Raw genomic sequence first — 22,221 nt, 5'->3', positions numbered from 1 at the left:
CCTACACACGGCTCCTCCTAACGAGCCCCTGGTCTTTGCTGTCGTGGTTTGACTTGTGGAGCAACAGGGACCCCCAAGCCCAGCAGGGCTGTCTTAGGCAGGGTGAAGTGATGGCACAGCACAGAAATGACCATATTCACCTGTACAGGAGAGAGACAAAGACTTCAGCTCCAAGGGGTGTCCCTGCCCTGCCCTCGGCCAGCAGACAGAGCCCCTGGCACGGCCCAGGCTCGGGTTTGTTGGCACAGCCATTCCCTCCTTCCCAACAAGCCCCGTGGGCTGAGGCACACATGCTCCTCATCCCAGAGCCCCGAGCACTCACCAGCCCCAGCCAAACCCTAATCAGAACAAGAACCACTCACACTCCAATTACTCAGAGACCGCAGCTTTGGCAGCACTTAGAGTAGCAATTACCCTGTGCTCCAGGAAACCACAAGAGCAAAGAGGAATTAAGGTTTAATTTCTCTGAAGTCCACAAGAGCTTGATTAGCATCAGAGATCAGGGCAGCTCCTAAACACCAGGCAGCTGCTCTGGCTGATGGGATGGTGAGTTGTCTTTGGCTCAAACAAGGGTGAGCTCTTTTCCTCCTGCCACGTGTCTGACACGGCTCAGGGGGTGCCGAAGCTGAGCTGTGCAGGCAGCCTGGAAGAGTGATGAGGGATAATGCCACAAGGACTGTCCCAGCCTCAGCAGCCTCCCCACAGCATCCCAGAGAGCCCAGAGGGAAGCAGATCTCCTGGGACAGCAAGTTCAAGTTTTGTGGCTTTGCTTATTTTTGCATTTTAGGATCCCCAGAGAACAAGCCTGTGCCAGAAGAAGCAACTCCAGTTTGTTTATGATCATTCTCACAGTGAGAGAATTCTGGATGGGCTTAGAAAAAAGTAGCACTGGTGAGGCCTTGAGTGCTGTGTCCAGTTCTGGGCCTCACTGCAGAGGGGCTGGAGGTGTCCAGAGAAGGAACAGAGCTGGGCAAGGGGCTGGAGAGTCAGTCCTATGAGGGAGCTGGGAAAGGGGCTCAGCCTGGAGAAAAACAGGTTCAGGGGCATCTCTGGGCTCTGCACAACTCCCTGAGAGGAGGGGACAGCCCTCACCTCACTGGTGCAGCCCATCAGCAGGGGAACCTTGGCTGTGGTGAAACAAAACCAGGCTTAAGTTAGAAACACCCCCTGGGCAAGACAGGAGGCTCCTGGTGCACACCCTGACAGCAGCTCCACCACAGCACAGGGCTGGGGCTGATCCTCTGCCTTTGATGCTGCAACACCGGCAGGGAGGAGGGAACACCTGGTCCATGCCCAGGAAATAACAAAATTACATCACAGAGCCACAGCTCTGCGTGCCCCAGAAGAAATCCTGGCACCAAAGTTCACCTGATGGCATCAGAGGCATCACCCCAGAGCCCTGAGGTGGGACAGGCATCACCAGAACCATCAGGTACAGGAGTTTCACTGGCTTCACACTACAAGCTTACAGTGGGTTGAGCTGTGGGTTTTGGTTTTTTCCTTAACACCATTTTTTTTGCAACTTATTCCAAGGTATGAATTCAGTGCTTTTGCCACGGCAAAGCAGCCTTCAGTGCTGCACAGACAGCAGACACAAATGAACAGTTATTCTTGGATAATTTATTCAGAATTTTAATATAAACAGTTAATTGTTCAATATTCTGACACACAGCAAGGATTTTTTTACTATTCAAAGATTTTCTGTACATATCACTGCTTGGCTCTTAAATACGAAAACATTGAAAAAATAAATCAAGGGGGAAGGTTTTTCTCTTTTTTCTTCCTTTTAAAAAAACTCATGGCACATTTGATCCTTTATTTCAAACAAGAGGTATCTGCAGTACTATTTGTATTCTGGAACCTTAGATATGCAGAAAGAAAGGTGGGAGCAGCAAGAATGAACTAGGAAAAAAAAAATAAAAACCCCAAGACTTCACAGAACATCACCTAACACGTAACTGAAACTATCTGTGGTTTATTTAAGTGAAGCACAGTGTTTGCTTTGAGCTGTGTTGGATGAAGCTGATGTCCAGTTTCCCCATCATGAGGGTCCTCAAATACAAACCAGTTTTGATACTCCAATAATAAAATCATTCCCCTGACTAAAGCAAAAGGTAATGCTTTTCCTGCTTAAATAACACTCTGCCTCTGCAGATTTAGAAGTGGCCTTTCTAAAATTCTCCATCAGTTTCCATGGGACCGGGTTATGGGAAAAGACTGGGGATGGTGGAAGCGTTGGAATGCTGCTGGGACAGTCTGGATTTCCAGAGCTTTGGTGTCGAGTCCAGCTCGGAGCTCTCAGCTCAAGATTTACTGGTGGGACTGACCAGGGGCTGGGGCTCAGCTAAGCAAGAGCCCACGTTTAACCTCCACTGATGGCTCCTCTTTAGCTGCCAGGACTATTCCAGGTCCTCCCAGCCACCAGACCCTGTTCCCAAGGGATCTTTCTGAGCTGAGAAAGGAAACTATTTAACACCACCAGTTGGAACACTGGAGTGGGAACAAAACCACTACCAGGAACAGAATTTCTGTCTGATTGCAAATCTGTTGGCAAAAAAATAACAACACCATAGGAGTTAATACTAACTTTATTATACAATATTTAAAAAGTAATTTCTCTACCTGTCCCCTTACAGCTTGCATTGTGCTGCAGTGAATTTGCCCAAACTGCAAGAATAAGTGCTTCCTTCCAAGAAGGACAAGCAAATTCATTTAAAAAAGAAATACACATTTAATGACAGCAGATTTGCTAAAAATGGTAACTTTAGAGTTGCTTTTCAACAGTCAGGTTCCTCCAAAAGTCAGCTGGATAATTGGCTTCACTCTTGTGATGCTCCTAACGAGGCTGAACACGTCGAGGCTTTACACCGACACTCACAGACAGAATCCAAGCAGAGGGAACACAGAGCCAAGCAGAAGGTAATAAAAAGACCAAATTCCATAAAGTTCATACAAATACCAAACTAATCTTATGTTGAATTTCACGAAGTAACTATTTCTTGATTCCAACCCACTCAGCAGTTCCTTTCCCTGGAGCACAGGACACCCCGAGGGGCAGGGCTGGGATCCTGCGAGTCCCCGGCTCCCAGAGGATCACAGGGTTCAGCTGCAGCTCCGAGCTCCCTCCAGGCTCTGAGCCCATCCCACACGGACCACGGGAGCACCTGGCACGGCCTTGACAGTAAGGTTTTATGGCACAAAGATATTTTACATTCTGCCTTGTAACACAAGGTTCCAGTCTTGGTAGCAGGAAGGGCCCGGGACACCTCAGGGTCCGTCTTGGTGTCACAGAGGCTTTGAGAGGGAACTCGACTGTCTCCCTCCCTCCCTCCTTCCCTCCTCTAAAGCAGAGGCTCAGCACCCTTCTTGCTCCTGTCATTTCCTATTTGCCTTCAGCACAGTCAGCTCAGTAACACAAGAAGCGACTTTGAGATTTTTTTTTCCAAAGAGATACCAACACTATAGCCAACAGACTAAAATTAAGCAAAGTGTCCCATCGCTATAATACAAATTTAGGAGGAAAGAGATAAACTACCCATAAATTAAGAGTACCCTTTAGCAACCTAAAAGCAGCCTCTTCATATCCACACAGCTGCTTTACCATCATCACTGCAGCATGGTCTAGTTCCCATCACCTTTCCCAACCCAGTGCTGGCACAGAGTTATGTCTGAGCTCTTCTATTTTACAACACAATAGAGTATTTACAAGCAGCCAAGACAGACACGTTCCTAACCCAGCAGCCAAGCTTTGCAGCGCTGTGCTGGCCCTCCAGAGAAGTTCCAGATTGGCAAGAGCCGTTCAGGAAGTGGCAATTGAGTTTAATGTGGAAACCTTTCTGAGAAACCTCTCCAGCCTCACACTTCAGACATTTTCTCTGTGAAAGCTCAGCAGAGCTCAGCTTCTTACTCCTCCTGATTCACCAGAGTGAATTTCTGGCTACGTGGTGATGCCAGACTGTGCCCAGGAGGCTCCAGCTGCTCCTGGGCAGGCTGAGGGGTCTGTCCTGCTGCATGGGGCACTCTCTGCCCACCAAGGGCAGGAACCAACTCTCCAACAAACAGTAATGCAAGGAAAGAAAGAGCTTCCCACTGCTGGCTGCTCTCCTCCAGCCATCCCACCTGCTCTCCTGTGCCGGTGTTTGGCTCCTCCTAAGCAGCAGCAGCGAGTTTTGTGCTTCCACTGCAGCTGGGGAGTTCTGCCCCATGAGGATGTGGCCAGAGCAGCAGCTCCCCCAAGGAAGGCTCAGCACAGCAGCCCTGCCCGGGCTGGGGTCCCTGGCAGCACCCCAGAGGCTTCACTAGCACTTGAGTCTCCACTTGCAGGAATTCTGTGAGCGGGAATCAGCGAGATCCAAGTGAGGCATTCGGGCATCCCCGGGGCGAGGATCTTCCAGCAGCAGAGACCAAAGTGTCAGCTGTGAGCCAAGGAAGGATTTTCCAGCAGTGAGAGCTGGGCTTTGCGGGTGATGTTCATTTATTCTTCCTAATTCTACAGCTGAGTGTGAGCTGTAACAGCCACCAGCAGCAACCACTAGTGTTATTTGTTTTACAGAGGAGAAACACCATACCCTCCCCACTGGTACCACGCCTTCCCTCCCCCTGGGCACAAGGTAGGAAGGATGAAAAACCTTCACACAGCGCTGGGGACAAACAACTGCTCCGTTTGGTGCAGGGTGAAGGTGACACTGAGCCATGGGAGGGGACTCCTGTCCATGGAGCAGCTCCCTGGCTCGGCCATCCGAGTGTTCAAACCATGTGTACTCACAGGGCCAACCAGTATCAACCTGGAAAAGCCAGACCCAATACGAGGTTCCAATGCTCCTTCAGGTAAAAGATCTATTCCCACAGTTATGATCACTGCCATTGGAAATGTTATCAAAGCAAGGGTGTGCTGGGAAAGGTTTGTTTCAGGAGGTCACTGCCAGGACCTTGGGTCACCTGTGCACAGTGAGAAGAGCAGTGACCAAGCCACCCCAATGCAACCCCAAGAGCAAGGGCTGGTCCCAGTCCCTGCTCCACGCTGGCACACGCTGATCCAGGAGGAAGCAGCCTGCTCCTTTTAGGTCATGAGTTTACTAAAGTCCAAACATTTAAATGGCTCTTTTGTCTTTTTTTTTTTTTTCTTTTTTTTAAAATCACAACAGAACTAAGGGATGAGATCAGATCCAAATTTGTAAATGGGTTCATTGGCCACTACTGTTCAGATTAGGGATCAACAGTGACGAGCCATTCTCCTTCCCATTCCCTTCATGAATGGTCCCTGGTATTGGAATCAGCTGATACTGATTTTCCCTGATCCACAATAGGTCCAGACCAGAAGATTTAAACAGGTTTAGAGGTGCGTAGTATTAAAAAATATCCTTAAGAAACACTGAGGTAGACTGCACCAGAACAGGACAAAAATAATCCCACCACATCCACCTGCCAAGATTTTGCGGATACAAATTTACACGTTCTGTGTGTTTAAGAAAACAAATTGTTTGTTGCTTTTTTTTTTTTACAGTGTTTTATATATTAAAATAAATAAAAAAATTCTAATAAGAAAAACTTCTCTTCCTTAGAAAAGTGTGAGAATATGTCTTCTTTCCTGCAGTGTAGTATAGAGCTGCTAAACAGTTACAACTTTGTAAAGCAGAAGAAATGTAAACGAGGCCTTCTGAAATCCAAAGGTTCTCACCTATGTCTGGACTGCGTTTTCCACCCAAATCTGTGGAGCAGCCTGGTACCCTCCACCTGGGCTGAACCGATCCCTGCAGCAGCAGAGGGCCCAACAGCCCCTGTGCTGCCCAGAGCCTGCTGTCCCCCTTTTGTGGCTCTGGCACTGCTGTTTTGGCCAGAAGCAGCTGGGGGCAGAGGTTCCCAGCACCAGCTGCACCCGGGTTTGGGCTCAGAGAGCTGCTCCTTAGGGCCTGCAGCCCCTCTGCCTCGCTCCCAGCAGCACTGCCCAGGCTGGAGTCACAGCCCAGCCCAGCTCTGCCAGCCAGGGCACCTCGCCTTCTCCTGGCAGAGCACAGAACACATCTTGGACTTCTCCAGGAGCAAGTGAAGGACTGAGCATCTCTCCCTGCTGTTCAAGCACCTCCTGCATGACACAGGCCTGTGACATCCATCATCTTCCTTCCTGCTCTCCTGCCAGCTCCGTGCTACCAGCCCAGGTGCAGTTTCACCAATGTTCTCCAGCATCAGGTGCCCATCAGCTCTGTCTTTGCAAACAGCAGCACAACAAAGCACAGTCCTGACGGCGAGCGCTGACATCCCAACGAGCTGCACCCCGGGAGCTCTGCAGCAGGAATCCCAGGGAACACAAGGCTGGAGGCCTGGGAGCAGCAGAGAGGCAGCAAACCACAGTCACCTCTGGTGTGCAGAGCCCAGAGCTTTGTGCTCTCCCCTCCAGTGTCCCTTGCTCAGCTCCGGTTCGTGCTCGTCCTCTCTGTCGGCTGCATCTGCAGCAGGGAAGGCAAAGTGAGGGACACGGGGCACAGGAGGAGCAGGACTCGTGTCCTGCTGTGTCCTTCAGGATGTTCTGTGACCTTCAGCTCCCAGCACCCAAGATGGGGCTTCGACTGGAGCCAGCTGACTGTGTTGTATAAATCATGAAACTATTACAAAGCCTTGTCAAGTATGAACTGAACATGTGCTTCGTCGCTCCTGCAAGGCTAAAATTAGTTCATTCTGAAATCTTTGGACCACTTTAAGACCAAACAATCCCCCAAAACTCTCCCCGCCCCAAAAGGATCATAAACAGTCAATAATTTATATGAAGTTAAAATTTAAACTAAAGACATCTTTAAATATGTTACAACAAACAATATATATACTCAATGCTGTAAGGACAGAAAACTCCGTGTCTCAGGTCAGGGGACTCCTACTTCGTTTGGTCTTGAAAGTACCCACAAATCTCAGAGTTCTGCTCATTTAGCTCCCAGCACGTTTTCTTCATTTGTTAATGAGAGAAAACCTGCTCCCAAGAGTCCTCAGTATAAAAATAATCTGTTTAGGATTCAGTCCCTCCAGGGAAAAGGGGAAAAAAGATAAGTACACACTTCCAAGAAGAGGAAAACTCCTGTGAGAACAGAGAATCATAGAGTATGCTGAGTTGGAAGGGACCCACCAGGATCATTGAATCCAACTCCTGGCCCTGTGCAGGACACCCCAAGAATCCCACCATGTGCCTGAAAGCGCTGTAAGTTGTGTACAAAACCAGCAGTGTCTCTTTTGCTCTAGGGTACCCCACATGTTGATACTGCACACACGCACACACACGCCCACGCACGCACCCGGGGGTTCCACCCCTTGAAAACAAAGTATGAAAGCAGCAGCTATTGGTCAATCTGAGGATCTGGCGCGTCCGACTGATGTGCTGAATCCTTCAGCTGTAGTGGAGAGCCTGCCTGAAAGCCTGGAATTCTGCTGGAAATGCTCTGCTGGGCTGGAGCTCAGGCACCAGAGAACTTCACGTCTTCTGCTGGCAAAGGCGGATGCTTCTCCTTCAGATGAACTCACACGGTCGTTTCCTGTTGTGAAACCATGGTTACAGAAGGGACAGCAGCCATGGAAACCTCTTCCATTTATGTTCACAGATAAGTCCACTGACAACCAGTCAACTTGGCAAAAAAAAAAAAAAATTTAATCATAAGATGATTAAAAATCTGAAGAGTTTGTAGATGTGTGTCATACACTGTGGCAGCAATAACAAGAGTCCTGAGATTTGTGGAGGGGGGAAAAAAGCAGACACAACCCTTGGGCCAAACAGGAAGTGTTAGGAAGGACTTGACCTGGGCATGGAGAGAATCCGCCCGTTTTTCTTGCCACCGTTCATGTGAGTGTAAGGGATGTGCTCCTCGTAGTTGCCCTTGAGGGCCATGGAGGGTCCATTGTCCCTGCCCAGCACTTTGTCCCTCTGGGAGTAGGAAGAGGGGTCGAGGGGAATGCTCTCCATGTTCTCGAAGTCCATCTCGTACTCCTCTGTCTCCAGAGGTTTGTTCTCCTCGCTGTAGAAGAAGGAGACCTCCTGGAAGCTGGGGTGCAAGTCCTCCTTCAGCATCTCGATGATCTCGATGAAGGTGGGGCGCATCTTGGGGTTGTACTGCCAGCACATCTGCATCAGGCTGTGCCTGCAGCAGCACAGAGCACAGTCAGCCCCAGCAGGAACAATCCCAAGGCTGGCACCCCTGGCAAACCCCCCACCACCCACACTACACCTCTGACACCCCAGGTTGCTTGTTCTCTTTCCAGCCTCCCCATCTGCCTGTAGATCCTGGCACTCCTTTTTCTCTATTTCTGTCTAGATTAAAAATTCCTTCCGATTCCTTCAATTGTTCTTAACTTGGCTGCTGAAGGAAACAGGGCTGTGGTTCACAGACTCTGTGTGTGTGTGTGTGCACATGCACTTACAGCCAGGTCATCCTTTTTTAATTAATTCCCTTTTAATTTTAACTCAGCCTGAAAGATAACTAAGCTCCAAAAACCCCAAGGAAAATGACAGGGTGGGCAGAGGACAGAGGTCCTGTAAACATCCCACCCAAAAGAAAGGCTGCAGCAAGAGGTCACATGTTATCAGACACCATGGAGAAAGAACTCACAAACACAAATAGAGCTTCAAACTGGAGTTTGTAACTGGCCATCAGACAAATGTCCAGCACAGCAGGCTTTTTTCATGGGGATACTCACAAAACATGTTTATTTTATGACTCTGGAAGTGCTGTTTTGGCCAGAAGCAGATGGGGAAAGAGGCTACCAGAACCAGAGAGTTACCATCTGTGCTCCCTTTTCCAGCCAGAGCTGCTTTCCCTCACAACTGCTCCAGTCTGACTCCTCACACAGAATCCCAGGATTACTGAGGTTGGAAAAGACCTCCCAAGATCACTGAGTTCAACTTTTGACCCACCCCCACTTTGTCACCCAGCCCAGAGCACTGAGTGCCATCTCCAATCATTCCTTGGACACCTCCAGGGATGGGAACTCCAAACCTCCCTGGGCAGCCCCTTCCCTGCATCACTAAGGATGCTTTGGTGGAATTTCTGTGGGAGGTGCCTCACTAAAATCTGTTTTGCTGCTCCCCAGCTGAGGAGGGGTTAAGAGGAGCCCCAGGCCATCTTTGTTGGCCACACTTCAGGCAGAGAGTTCAGCTGGGCTGGCTGCCCCTGCTCGCTCACTTACAGCCTCTCCGGGCAGTTGTCCGGCTGATCCAGGTATCCTCCATCCATGACGAACTTTAGCACCTGCTCGTTGGAGAGACCCTGGTACGGCTGCTCTGCCAAGCTGCTTATTTCCCAAAGGACAACACCAAATGACCTAAGGGACAGAGAAGCCTCCTGGTGAGAACAAAACATCCTGGAGCCCTCCCAGTGACAGAGTTATTTTGGAAAACGCACACTTCAGAAGAACACGACTATATTTTTATGCAAGTGTTTCAAAACAACAGCTTTGTTTTGTCTGTGCTCTGAGCAAGTTGGTTTAAACTATGTGTGCTAAAACAAGGAGCTCCTGAGCTGGAATCCATCTGGGATTGCAGAGGACAACTTACCAGACGTCGGAGTAGGTGGTGAACACCCCGTCCTTCAGCGACTCCGGGGCCATCCAGCGCACGGGCAGCAGCCCCTTGCCTCCCTTGCGGTAATAATCCGTCTCGTAGATGTCCCTGGTCATCCCAAAGTCTGACAGAAGCAATGGGGATGTGGTTAATGCCTCTCCTTCCATCCTGCTTTTCCACCTCCAGATGGATGTTGCCTTCCCCTCACTGCCAAAGCCCAGCCTGCAGTCATCTGTCACCTCGTGATTAATATTCAAAACATTTCCCTTTTCCTGCATTTTTTCTACAGAGTCACAACAGAGACTCCAGAGTTAAATTTTTTGGTGACAGCTTCTATTCTAAACATTATTTTATTCATCCTCTGTAAGTAAAACAGAGCTCCCTTTGCCTCAAATCCCACTGCCCTGGCTTTAAGTCCAGAGAGCTCTGAAAAATCACCTCACTGTGGGGTTCCAGGTTATTTTTAAATGTTGTATTTACTTATTTCTAAAAGGGTTTGGCTTAAAAACTGGGTTAAAATACTTTTAAAAGCCACCTGACCCAATGACAGGATTATCAGCACTGGTTTTGTTGTACCCAACTCCTTCTTTGTCTTAATTCTCACAGAAGAAAAGACCAGTGAGACAAACCCAGGTAGTTTAGGTTGGAAAGGTAATGAACTTTTTAGGACAGAGGTTTGGGAATAGAGAAGGTGAGAAAAGCTGCTCTGGTTCTACAGGAGATGTTGTTCTTACTGAAGTCCACACAATTCTGTCACAGGGAAGAAACAGAGGGTAGAGCTGCAATTTCCCAAAGGCACCCAGTGAGAATCAAACTTTATCGATTTGCTTTTACCACAGACACCATGTGTGACAGAACCATGTCCTGATGACAGAATGGGCTGGTTGGAAGGGCCCAGCAGTACCCACCCCCGATTTTCACAGTGAAGTCCTCTGCCACCATGCAGTTGCGAGCTGCCAGGTCCCTGTGCACGAACTTCTTGGCGTTCAGGTAGGCCATGCCGTCGGCGATCTCCGCGGCCATCTGGATCATCTCCCTCAGCGTCGGGGGAGGCCGCCCGGGGTTATTCTGCACGGAAAAACCACAGTCACACAATGGTTTGGCTTAGAGGTGACCCTAAAGATCATCCAGTGATGATCCATGGGCAGTGGCACCTTCCAACCTGGCCTTGGACACTTCCAGCTTCTCTGATCTGTGCCAGGCGCTCCCTGCCCTTGCAGACAAGAATGTCTTCCCAATATCAAAAAAAATCTAAAATTCTTTCAGCTTAACGCCATTAAATAAGTATGAAACCCCAAATCGAGTCACTCTGTTCACAACAGACTCCCTCCCTGCTGTGTTACCTCAGCTTCAGGTCTCAGAGAGCGCAGGTAACTTTTGAGGTCCCCGTGTGCCATCAGCTCCATGACCACCAGGGTGGGCTGTCCCTTGGACACCACTCCGAGGAGCCGAACCTGGAAAACGAGGGAGAAATTCCCTCCAGGCTGTGTCCCAGCAGAGCAGGCAAAGCCAGCACCCCAGAAACAGAGCTGAGAACAGCCCCAAAAAGCCTTGTCAGCCTGAGAGATTTAGAAAAAGCAGCAGTGAAACAACTTGGGGTTCTGTGGAATCCTGCAGGGCAAGATCCCAGCTGCGATGGATCGTGCCTGGCTGCTTTGGGCTCTGAAGGCACTGAGGAGCTGAGCTGTGTGCTGAGGCACCCAGCACTTACCACATGATGGCAGCTGAAGCCTTTCATGACAGAGGCCTCGTTGAGGAACTCGATGCGCTCGCGCAGGCTGGCGGACTCGTTCACCGTCTTCACGGCCACGCGCGTCTCAGGCTCGCCCTTCACGATGTCCTTGGCGATGCCCTCGTACACCATCCCGAAGGAGCCCTGGCCCAGCTCCCTCAGCAGGGTGATCTTGTCCCGTGGCACCTCCCACTCGTCAGGAACATAAACTGTTGGGCACAGGGGAACAGTTGTGAGCTGAGCATCTTGTGAAAGGTGCTCCTGCAGCAGCCCTGCCACACTACAGGGGGGGAATTCTACAAAAGCACAGAAAACTCCACAAAGACAATTCCAACCCCTCCTGCTGCACTGGCTGCACGGTTACACCACAAACAAGCCCTGGTTGCTCTCACCATCACTGGCACTGATGTACTCGGGGTTGGAGGATGCGTACAGGGGTCCCGTTGGTCCTTCAGTTTGTCTGCAAGAGACACAAATTCCACTCTGCAGCCTCTGACACCCTCGAGGTGAGGGCAGTTTGATTAATCCCCAAAGCATGCAGCAAATAAACTCTCCCCATATGGGGCACAAACTATTTCCTGCACTTAAAATTAATGCTGCAATCACTATGGAAATTAGAAACTAAACAAAAACTGACTCCCAACAAAGCAGCAAAACTTTGGATCGAAGTTTTAGATGCAAGTTTTTGGTGAAAATAAGACAAACATTGCACTCACCTCTTTTTCACAAGCACATAAGCAGCTCCAATAATTCCAGCAATTATTATGGCAAAAATAATTGGAACAATGATAACAGCAATATTTGGCTGAGCATTCACTAGGAGAGAAAGAGAGATTTGGACGTATTATACAGGTTGAAAATACAAATTTTTCCCTCAATGAAACTGGAACAAATACAAAACTAGAGGCTATTTCAGATCAAAATGTGGGGCTGGTCAGAATGAGGACTAATAAACAAAAGCCATGTGTTTCCAAGTAATTTCAGGTTCTTGACAACCGATGTATTTGGTAAATATTTAATGACTCTCTGTGGCTCTTGGTGCACTGCTTGCTATACCTCATCCTCCAGAAATAACCCCAGTTTCTGTCAGGGATTAAATGTTGAAAATAAAATGAACTCACAATAATCAGCCACGTAGAAGTAGGTGGGCTCTGTCCAGGAGCCGTTTCCAGCCAGGGAGGTGGCTCGGATCCGCACGCTGTAGTTGCCAGGCTGGAGCCCCCGGAGCTTGCAGCCGCTCTCGCTGGCAAAGTGCTTGCGGGACACGCAGAAATGGGCTTCCTGTGGGGACAGGGGCTGTGCCAGGCTGATCCTGCAGCTCCCGGGGCTCCCTGAGAGCTCCTCAAAACTCCTGCAGCACCCACAGCCCCCTGATGGCTCCCTGGTGCTCCTGCAGCACCTCCCTGGTTGGCAAACACACACCCAAGGGCTCTCAGGCTGCTCCAGGTTAGTGGCTCATGCAGGACTTGTGCTTTGCAGGGCAGTAGATCAGGTTACAGACAGCAAGTGCCATGTGCTGCCCTGGTTCTCAGCACTGACAGTGGGTGTGTACTGGGCAGTGCCACTGACCCTGTGCCACTGACACCAACCCTGTCCCTGTGCCACTGACACCAGCCGTGTCCCTGTGGCACTGGCACCAGCTCTGTCCCCGTGGCACTGACACCAGCCCTGTCCCCATGGCACTGACACCAGCCCTGTCCCTGTGCCACTGACACCAACCCTGTCCCTGTGCCACTGATACCAGCTCTGTCCCTGTGCCACTGACACCAGCTCTGTCCCTGTGCCACTGACACCAGCTCTGTCCCCGTGGCACTGACACCAGCCCTGTCCCCATGGCACTGACACCAGCCCTGTCCCTGTGCCACTGACACCAACCCTGTCCCTGTGCCACTGACACCAGCTCTGTCCCTGTGCCACTGACACCAGCCCTGTCCCTGTGCCACTGACACCAGCTCTGTCCCTGTGCCACTGACACCAGCTCTGTCCCCACAGCACTGACACCAGCCCTGTCCCCACGGTAGTGACACCAGCCCTGTCCCCACGGTAGTGACACCAGCCCTGTCCCCCTGGCACTGACACCAGCTCTGTCCCCATGGCACTGACACCAGCCCTGTCCCCAGGGCACTGACACCAGCCCTGTCCCTGTGCCACTGACACCAGCTCTGTCCCCATAGCACTGACATCAGCCCTGTCCCTGTGCCACTGACACCAGCTCTGTCCCCCTGGCACTGACACCAGCCCTGTCCCCAGGGCACTGACACCAGCCCTGTCCCCACGGCACTGACACCAGCCCTGTCCCCACAGCACTGACACCAGCCCTGTCCCTGTGCCACTGACACCAGCCCTGTCCCCACGGTAGTGACACCAGCCCTGTCCCCATGGCCCCTGTCACTGACACCAGCTCTGTCCCCAAAAGCTCGTGGGCTGCTCATTGTCCTCCTACCTCCTCTATGCAACAAATTTCACAGAATCACAGAAACATCAGGGTTGGAAGAGACCTTCAAGGTCATCAAGTCCCAACAACAACCCAGCACCACCATCATCAGCCCTAAAATGTGTCCCCAAGTGCCACATTCAGACATCTCTTGGACACTTCCAGAGATGGTGACTCCAGCATCTCCTTGGTCGACTTACACCTGTGGGGAATTTTCTTTTTCTGGTATCTAATCTGAAACTCCCAGTACAACTTAAGGCCTTTTGTCTGAGACACAGCAATGTGAGGTTTCTGTCCTTCTGTGAAATAACATTTCTATAAAACCTCCATGCAGAAAGTTGGCAAATCAGCTAAACTTGCTAAGCAAATGGGCACCACAGGCAGATTATTTCCTGGTGTTATCCCAGGTTTCCAGAGGAGACAAATTCACCAGTGAAGTTTTGTATTCCATTAGTTCTGCACCAGGAAACCTGACCAGACAGGGCACTGTATGCACAAGCACTGTCAAATCCTGCAGAGCCCTGGGCTCCCAGGAGGAGCCACCTCTCCAAAGGAGCTGTGACAGCAGAACTCTCACCTCTGTTTCCCCAAGCCGCCCGTAGTTCACCTCGTAGAGCACGATGAGCCCGTTGGGCTCCTTTGGCTCCTGCCACTTCAGATGCACAGTGTTCTTTTCCACCAGCTCATGGGAAACTGGGCCAACGATGTCATCAGCTTTAGCTAGAACCAAGTTCAAGATCAGGTTTAGTTTTGTGTCTTTGGGCAAAATTCACACCTGCCAATACCTCATCCATCCTCCTTTCCCACCGGGACATAAGGACAGCCCTGGTCTTACATGCTGCAGCTGCCTCTCAGGGGAAAAGAAGCATTTTGGGAACAGCTACCAAGCTACAGCAGGGCTCAGGGAGGGGCTCAGGGAGAGATTCACCTTCTGGCATGGTCCTGGCACTGACATAGGCTGCCACGCTGCAGCGGGACTCCTGGGCGTCGTGGTTGCAGGCGTGCAGCTCGATGCGGTACCCGGTGAAATGTCGCAGCCCTGAGATCACCAGGGACTCCTTGAACATCACCTTCTCAAAAGGTTTCTGCTCCTCTGCACCCTCAGCTGCTGCTGAATTGTTGGGAGAGGATGGGATGGTGGGTAACACCACGGTGGAGTTGGCCACGGAGCCGAGGTCTCTTCGTTTTCTTGATGGCCTGTTAAACAACACAGGTCACCATGTCAGTTGTTACAGTCAGTGTCAACACATCCAGCTGTAAAGAAGAGTTAAAATTGGAGAGCTCAGGGTTCAAAGTGAACCCTGATATTTGCAATGCAACAAAGAAATTCAGGATTTTTTTTTTTTTTAACCAAGACACACATCTTTACAAAATTCTGTATCCCCCAGCCTCCTCTCCCCACACAACTACACACAGGGAGATAAAATAAAAATAAACCAATCCAAGCTTCAAGTATTTGCTTGAGAATCCAAGTTGCCCAGGATCTCTCAGCTGGGTAACTCTACCAGGTTGCCTGAGGGATGCCTGGGGCAGGGTTGCAATGCTTTGCAGTCCAGCTCCCACTGCTGCAGCTCCGAGCACACGAGGTCACGCCACGGCCCCGACTCCTGACCTCACATGTGCCACATATCCCAAGTGTCACCAACCTGCACTTCTAAAGCAAAAGGCCACTCTCCCAGCTCTCTGCAGTACATTTGCCACTCTCATCCCTAAGGCTGAACCTCAGGGATACACGAAGCATTTTAACTTTCTCCCAAGAGATCAAATCTATTAAGTCCTTTTCAAGGCATGCATTTAGAACTCATGGTTCTGATTACATATTCATTGTGTGGTTTTGTTAACCAAATGTTGCTCCTTGAGTTATTGCATTTCAGTCTGGAAATGTTATTTTTTTCACTTGTAAAATCAGCACCTGCAGTGTGACCATGTCACCTTCCCTGAGTGCCACCAGCCAGGCTTAATGTCAGGTTTTGTTAGCAAACAAACTGAATAAATTCAACAGAATTAAGAAGCATTCAAAAGTTTCATTTTCTTGGCCAAAAAAAAAAAAAAAAAGGGATTGGTCCAAACCAAAAGTGCTCAATCTAACACTTTTATGTGCTGCCACACATTTGCCATGGGGTATTCCAGGTCGGGAACTAACCAAGGTGGTGAATCAGTAACTGTATTCAGTTACACAAAAGGAATTAATGCCACTTGAAATCCAGACCATGTATTTTAAGGGGGTGATGATCTTTTTGTGTGTGTGTGCATGTGTGTGCAGCTATTAAAGGGTACAAAGAGTGACCTGATCTGAACCCACACTTGAGGCATCTCCAGGCTCTAAAAATGTAACAAGCTGTTGAAGCAAATCTTTGCTGCTGAACTGAACTTTCCACTGTCCCTCTGACTACCAGGCCATGGCCAGCCCCAGCCCCAGCCCCAGCCCCAGCCCCAGCAGGGGCTGCTCTGACAGGTCTCTGCCACATTCCCTGCCTCCCTCTGCCTTCCCTGGAGTTGCTTCTCCTCCTGCAGCAGAAGCCACCAGGCAGAAAGCAGAGTTTGAGATGTCCTCAAACTAAATCTAGGCTACACACAACACAAATATTCACAGAGTTGGCATCATCACAGAATGGTTTAGGTGGGAAGGGACTTTAAAGCTCATCCCAGCCACCCCTGCCATGGCAGGGACACTTCCACTGTCCCAGGCTGCTCCAAGCCCCAATGTCCAACCTGGCCTTGGACACTGCCAGGGATCCAGGGGCAGCCACAGCTGCTCTGGGCACCCTGTGCCAGGGCCTGCCCACCCTCCCAGGGAACAATTCCTTCCTGCAGAATATTCATCCACCTGATGACAAAGCAGGACTGCAAATGGCAGGCTCAGCAAGCACATTCCAGTTTTAAGTTTTCTCTTTCTTAATTACTAATTAACTCCTTTTGGAGCTGCAGTTCCCTCTGCCTGTGTGGTGGTCTGAGCAATGTCCCCTCAGGATGGGGCAGAGTTCAGGGACCCAGCTCTGGGTCATGCCACCTCCCTCCTTGGGAAGGATTCCTTATGGTCAAACAGGACCTGCTTTGCATGAAGGCAAAGCTACACCCTCTGTTTATCAAGTGTGAATTCAGCTGATCCTCATGTTCAAGGGAATTTTGTTTTTCACAAGTAAAACAGTACTTTGACCACTGCTGCAACACAGAGTAAAATGCAAGAATTCCTCCTTTCTCAAGTCACAGTAAGTTAAGAAAAGCTTTTGAAACTGTAAATCCCCATCTTCCCATATTTATTATCCTGGATTTGAAGCATTTTTCTTGCCAAATTCTCTGTATTTTCAAACATCTGATTCTTCTCAGAGCTGTTCCAGTGTAATTTGCATTGAGGCCATCTCAGCAGCTCCAGGGAGTTCCCTGTGAAACCTCAGGTCCAGGTTCCTCCTGCTCTCACAGGTGACCAGGGGGTGTGAGGGGGCTGGAAGTGACCCCTCAGCACACACAGAGTGGTCTGTGCTGGGGGATTCCAAAAATGCCTTTGGTACCTCAAGCCAAGCTTTTCCACACCCCTGGAACCACTCCAGGTCAGCTGGCCTGGCAGCAACATTTTAGATTTGTCTGTACAATTACTCAGATCCTGCTCCCCAAGAAATGTGGGAATGGCACAAAGTGTGTGACAGAGGACAGAGACAGAACTGGGGCTGCTCCTGCTCTTGCTGCAGTGGGGATGGAGGGAATACCTGAATGACACCCTGAACAGCAGCCACTCAGCTCCCCTCTGCCTCTCAGGACTGATTTCTGCACTTTTCCGGTTTCCCACAGGATCATGGAGGGGTGAGGCTGGAAGGCACCCCTGGGGATTGTCTGATCCAAACTCCTGGCCCAAAGCAGGGGCAGCTGGGGCAGGGGCTCAGGACCATGCTGGAGCATCTCAGGTCATCTCCATCTCCAGGGATGGAGACTCCACACATCCCTGGGCAGCCTGTGCCAGGGTGCAACCAGCCCTGAGCTCCAATCCACGCAGAACTCCTCCAAAATGAGGGCAAATAACACAGGATCAGCTTCTGATGGTCACTGTGTTCAGCTCCAAAGGGGACCTGGAGTGAGACACTGCCAGCTCTGCCTGCGCACAGGAACATTCCTGAACTTCTAGTTTGGGTTTTTGTCACTGCCAGAGAAAACTGACCCCCATGAGATGTGACAGTGGCTCCTGGAGTGTGTAATCAACATGCCTAGGAAGAAGGAACTGTGATTTCCAGAGAGGTGAGATCAGCCCTGGACTGAGGCTGGATCCTGCCCAGGGATCAGATCACTGGGAACAGGGCAGGAGGGGAGAAATGGCACATGGAAAACAAGAAGACATCAGGGAGAAACTGCTGTAATTCTGCCCCCCTGGCATCTCATGTTCCCTGCTGGCCTAATCTCTGAGATTCCTCCTGTGACTGGCAAGTTCCTTCTCTCCAGGAGAGGCCACACAGCACCTCAGGAGAGGTCACTGAACTCTCAGAAACCACCAAAAAAGCACCTGAAGTAAACCACACTCCCTGCTCTCTGCCAGGCTCAGTGAGCAGGTGATAGCACAGTATTCACAGGAAAAAGAATTCTGATTTATGTGCTGACAGCCTGGAGCCTGCCAGGGAGGACAAGCAGGGCACGTGGCAGCAGGGAGGTCTCTTCAGCACTGGCTTGTTTTAGAGGATTAGTTGGCCAGGGGATGTGGGGATTTCTTCCTCAGGAGGCTGACAAGGTGGCACATCCTGGTGATTGGTTTCTTCCTAAAATACATCCCCCAGAAACTGGCCTGAGGAGCATCCTGGGCTAGCTGCACAATAAAATTGAGAGGAGGAGGAAAAGTATTGTCTGTCCTCATCAGGAGGAGTCTGGCTTTTGCACATGGCTTGGTTCTCCTCTGCTTTGGAGTATGTCATGTCCTGGCATCCTCTGGCAGGCTGGAGCTCATCCTGATGGGCACCAACACCAGGGAACAGCAAAAGGAACTGCCCAAGCTCACAGGTGAGGGCTGCAGGCAGCAGGGAAGGGAGCACCAGGGAAAACGCTCAGTGCAGTGCCCCAGCTTTTGTCAGGCAGCTGCAAATGCAGCTTTGTGGCTGAGGGCAGCAAGCAGAGAATACATTTAGAGCACAACACACATGACAGGGAAGAGGGTAAATCTCACCCAGATTCTACCCTGCTCCCCAGCACTTCCTCCCCAAGCTGCAGATGAAGTGTGAAGACATTCAACACCACTTAATGTGACACCAAGTGTGCCACTCAAAACAGGACATTCACCTCCCACAGCACTCACATTCCTCATGGTATTGGAGGTATTTCCCACACTAAGTGAAGGGAGACCACAAATACCACGCTGAAGGACGAGGCTGTGGCCTGGTAAACTGCCCTTTTCCTTTCTTTGCAACTCAATGAAAAACTTGACCACAAAATTTCAAGACAGGAAAAGAAAATCGCTATTTTTGGCATCATCTGATGCCAGATGAGCTGCAGGCTGTTTGTTAAGGATTCTCACTTTATTCTTGAGCTGAGGAGAATTCAGGGACAGGAAATGAAAGCAGGATCTTCCAAATGTGCAGGAACACCCGTGGTAGGTGCTCAGCTCTCCCCATTCCAACATCCATATCCCAGCTGGACTAGACAGGTTCATGGAAGCCTGGCAGTGTGGCTGTGTCCAACCTGGTATTTTTATTTAGTCCTCAATTACATTTCCCTCCCCCTGACCCCTGGACTGTCCTGTTTGATGTTCTCACCTGGGCACAAAAACCTCGTTGTGCAGATAATTCTCGAAGGTCTTGCGGAAAGCAGATTCCTCCAGCTCCTTCTGGATCTGGGAGTCTGTTTTAGGACAGGAACAGCACTCCCCACTGACATCCTCAGCTTCACTCTGATTATACTTCTGGGGGTCTTCAGATTCAAAAGGAGGAGACCACGTTCTTGAGGGCAGCTTTAATCCTGGGGACAAAACAGTTTGAGTGTCACTCGTGCCTGTCTTGGCAGAAGATGTTTGATCCTACAAAAAGATCCCAAACCAGTGCACACAGAATTCACATTTGGCCATCTCCTATTTCACATCCAGGGCTAAGCAGTTCCTTCTTTCCTGGCAGGCCTTTACTTCAAAAATGCTATTTTGGAAATGGAGCTTGGATGCTGCTTTATCCCAGTTCAGGTAACCGAGAGCAGTAGGTGAGATTTTGGAAATCCTCAGTGAAATTCTGTGTTCTCAAGGAATTCCAAACCACGCACCAGCTGCCTTCAAAAATTAACTCTGCCCCGAGCTCCAGCAGCACCGAAATTTTCAATTTTATTATGTCCATTGTTGCTATTAAACTTATAACTCAGTTTAAAAGAAGCAAGGGCAGAGATCCTCAAAGGAAAAGACATGTGATTACTTTGTAAAAAACATTTTTAGACCTTTTGCACATATCTTGGCAGCAGCACCTAATGTAACAGAACAGGGAGGGACAGAGCTGATTCAGAACAGCCCTGAATCCAGCAGAACTGAGCACCTCCAAGGCAAAAACACTTCTGGGAGAGACCCACTCACCTTTCAGGCAGTAATCGAGTTCATAGAGCTCACTGTCCTCTGCCTGCTCCTGCCAGTACACCAGGTAGTGTGTGATGTTGCCATTGGGCTCCGAGGGCGGCTTCCACTTGAGGATGATTTGGGATGAGGAGTTGGACACAGATATGGGATCCAGCGGGACCGACGGAACTGCAAGGGTGGGGAAGAGACACAGCTCACTGCACTGCCCTGCAGAGCCTGCCAAAGCAGGGACCAGCACAGGCAAATCCCCATTTCCATGGCAATCAAGCACTCCCTGGAACCCAGGGATCTCCTCCAGGCTGGGCTCTCTCCCAGTGATCTCTTCCAGCCTCAATGATTGCTACATGAGGCCACACAAACCGACAGAAGAGGTGCCCATCTGGAATCACAGCCCTGCTTTAGGGGCAGGGTAGTGGGAATTCCTGGATATGGGACTAGAAAACCCCCAGGCAGGATTATTTTGAGCTGTTTTCAGCCCAGGACTGTGCTGCACTGACCCGTGGCGTTGGTCTGCACGTAGATGATCTCGCTCTTGGCGCCGTACGTGCGCCGCTCGTCGGAGAAGGTGACCAGGGTTTTCACAAACACTGCATACTGTGTCCAGGGCTTCAGGCCCCTCAGGAGCCACCCTGGCTGGGCCTGGGCTTTGGGCTCATTTGAGCGTGGTGGGGGATCAACATCCACAACTGTCCAGCTGTTGGAGCCACAGGCGTCCTGGCCATCGAACTCCGTCACGTTCTGGTAGGGACTTGAGGAGAGAGAAGGCTCCAATTAACAGAATCCTCAATCAGGCTCTTAAAAACATTTCTAAAGGCACACTGGAAGTTATCATCCTCTACCCTTCAGAGAAAGTAAAATTAACTCACTGAATTTATTCTGAAAGGAAGGCATTGGGAGCTTTGTTACCTGGGCCTCCAACAGATCACAGAGCAGGATCTGTGCCACACGTGACCCCAACAACTAAATCCAGACTGACTATTGTCAGCTTTATGAAAATCAGCTTGGTTACCTTGATTCTACAAGAACCTTTCCCACCTCAAAGGGGATAAAACCCTCAGCATCCCATGGAGATAGTGGGGAGATGAGGAACTCTATGGTTTGAGTATGTGTGTCTAGATCAGTAGGAGCAACTAAAGTTTGGATTGTTCTTAAATGAGGAACTGTGACTGTGCACAAGTCAGGGATCTTAATGAACACATTTATAGAAGGGTATCACTAGAAACTTCAGTGTAGGAGCCACAAAATCAGAGACTAAACAGCTTTGCCTACAGCAAAAGCATCCAGCAGGTTTAACATCCACCTTTCAACGGCAGCTGCTGCTCGTGGCAGCCCAACCAGGCTCTGAGGGATCACTTACGCCTCCTTGTAGAACAGCATAAACCCCAGCAGGTCACGGAAATCTGGGGGCCAGTAGGGCTCCCACTTCAGCAGGATCTTGTCATGAGAAGTCCTAATGGAAGAAAATTTCAGCAGTTCGTTTTCACCTGTGACAAGTGAGAAGTGACAGCAGTTTCATTAATGCTGAAAAACGAAGTGTTTTGTTTTTAATTATCTTAGAAGTTTAAGATAAATGTGAGGAACACTGAGAAGTTACCTAGTAAAACTTTCTTACTTGGCAGCCATTCCTACCTCAAATCAGTGGCTGATATCAACGCCCTCCTAGGGTTAAATTTTTCAATGATTTCATGAAAATGACTGTAGAAGAGCTGAACTAAATTCTAAAAAGTGGGAAATCTAAAGGCAAGACATTTCACAATTTATGATGATCTGCAGAGCTGAACCCAGCAATATGGTTTGCACAGGAGGAAAGAGGCTACAAAAATGAAGCAGAAGAATTTCTGCCTTGCCCAGGAGTAGTGAGGTCGTTCTGCAAACAGGAGGGTGTTTGCAGGAGGATGGAGTTGAAGGGACAGGGCACAACATGTTTTGTGCCCCCAGTCCAGGTGGCTCTGACTGAATTTGCTATTCCTGCAGTAGCTGCAACAGGAGGAAGAACATTCATT

At 49.9% G+C, this 22,221-nt stretch overlaps 1 protein-coding gene across 1 annotated transcript in view; it reads right to left on the bottom strand.

Annotated features, from left to right (window-relative positions):
• Positions 1-1,600: 1,600 nt before the first annotated feature.
• INSR (insulin receptor) overlaps positions 1,601-22,221 on the bottom strand; it is a 55,905-nt gene continuing 35,284 nt past the window's right edge. The window contains exons 7-21 of the mRNA XM_033082078.2: positions 21,576-21,702; positions 20,716-20,966; positions 20,219-20,386; positions 19,425-19,626; positions 14,627-14,895; positions 14,276-14,418; positions 12,386-12,545; positions 11,981-12,080; positions 11,657-11,724; positions 11,244-11,473; positions 10,876-10,986; positions 10,441-10,600; positions 9,527-9,656; positions 9,160-9,294; positions 1,601-8,114 (exon numbers count right to left, since the gene is read on the bottom strand). Of these exons, the coding sequence (XP_032937969.1) occupies positions 7,760-8,114; positions 9,160-9,294; positions 9,527-9,656; positions 10,441-10,600; positions 10,876-10,986; positions 11,244-11,473; positions 11,657-11,724; positions 11,981-12,080; positions 12,386-12,545; positions 14,276-14,418; positions 14,627-14,895; positions 19,425-19,626; positions 20,219-20,386; positions 20,716-20,966; positions 21,576-21,702 (2,609 nt within the window). The 3' untranslated portion in view covers positions 1,601-7,759. The remainder of the gene's footprint in view (positions 8,115-9,159; positions 9,295-9,526; positions 9,657-10,440; positions 10,601-10,875; positions 10,987-11,243; positions 11,474-11,656; positions 11,725-11,980; positions 12,081-12,385; positions 12,546-14,275; positions 14,419-14,626; positions 14,896-19,424; positions 19,627-20,218; positions 20,387-20,715; positions 20,967-21,575; positions 21,703-22,221) is intronic.

This window comes from Catharus ustulatus, chromosome 29 (assembly GCF_009819885.2).
Source record: "Catharus ustulatus isolate bCatUst1 chromosome 29, bCatUst1.pri.v2, whole genome shotgun sequence".
In the NCBI taxonomy this organism is placed as follows: Eukaryota; Metazoa; Chordata; class Aves; order Passeriformes; family Turdidae; genus Catharus; species Catharus ustulatus.
This window is presented reverse-complemented; position numbering and strand designations above follow the sequence as displayed.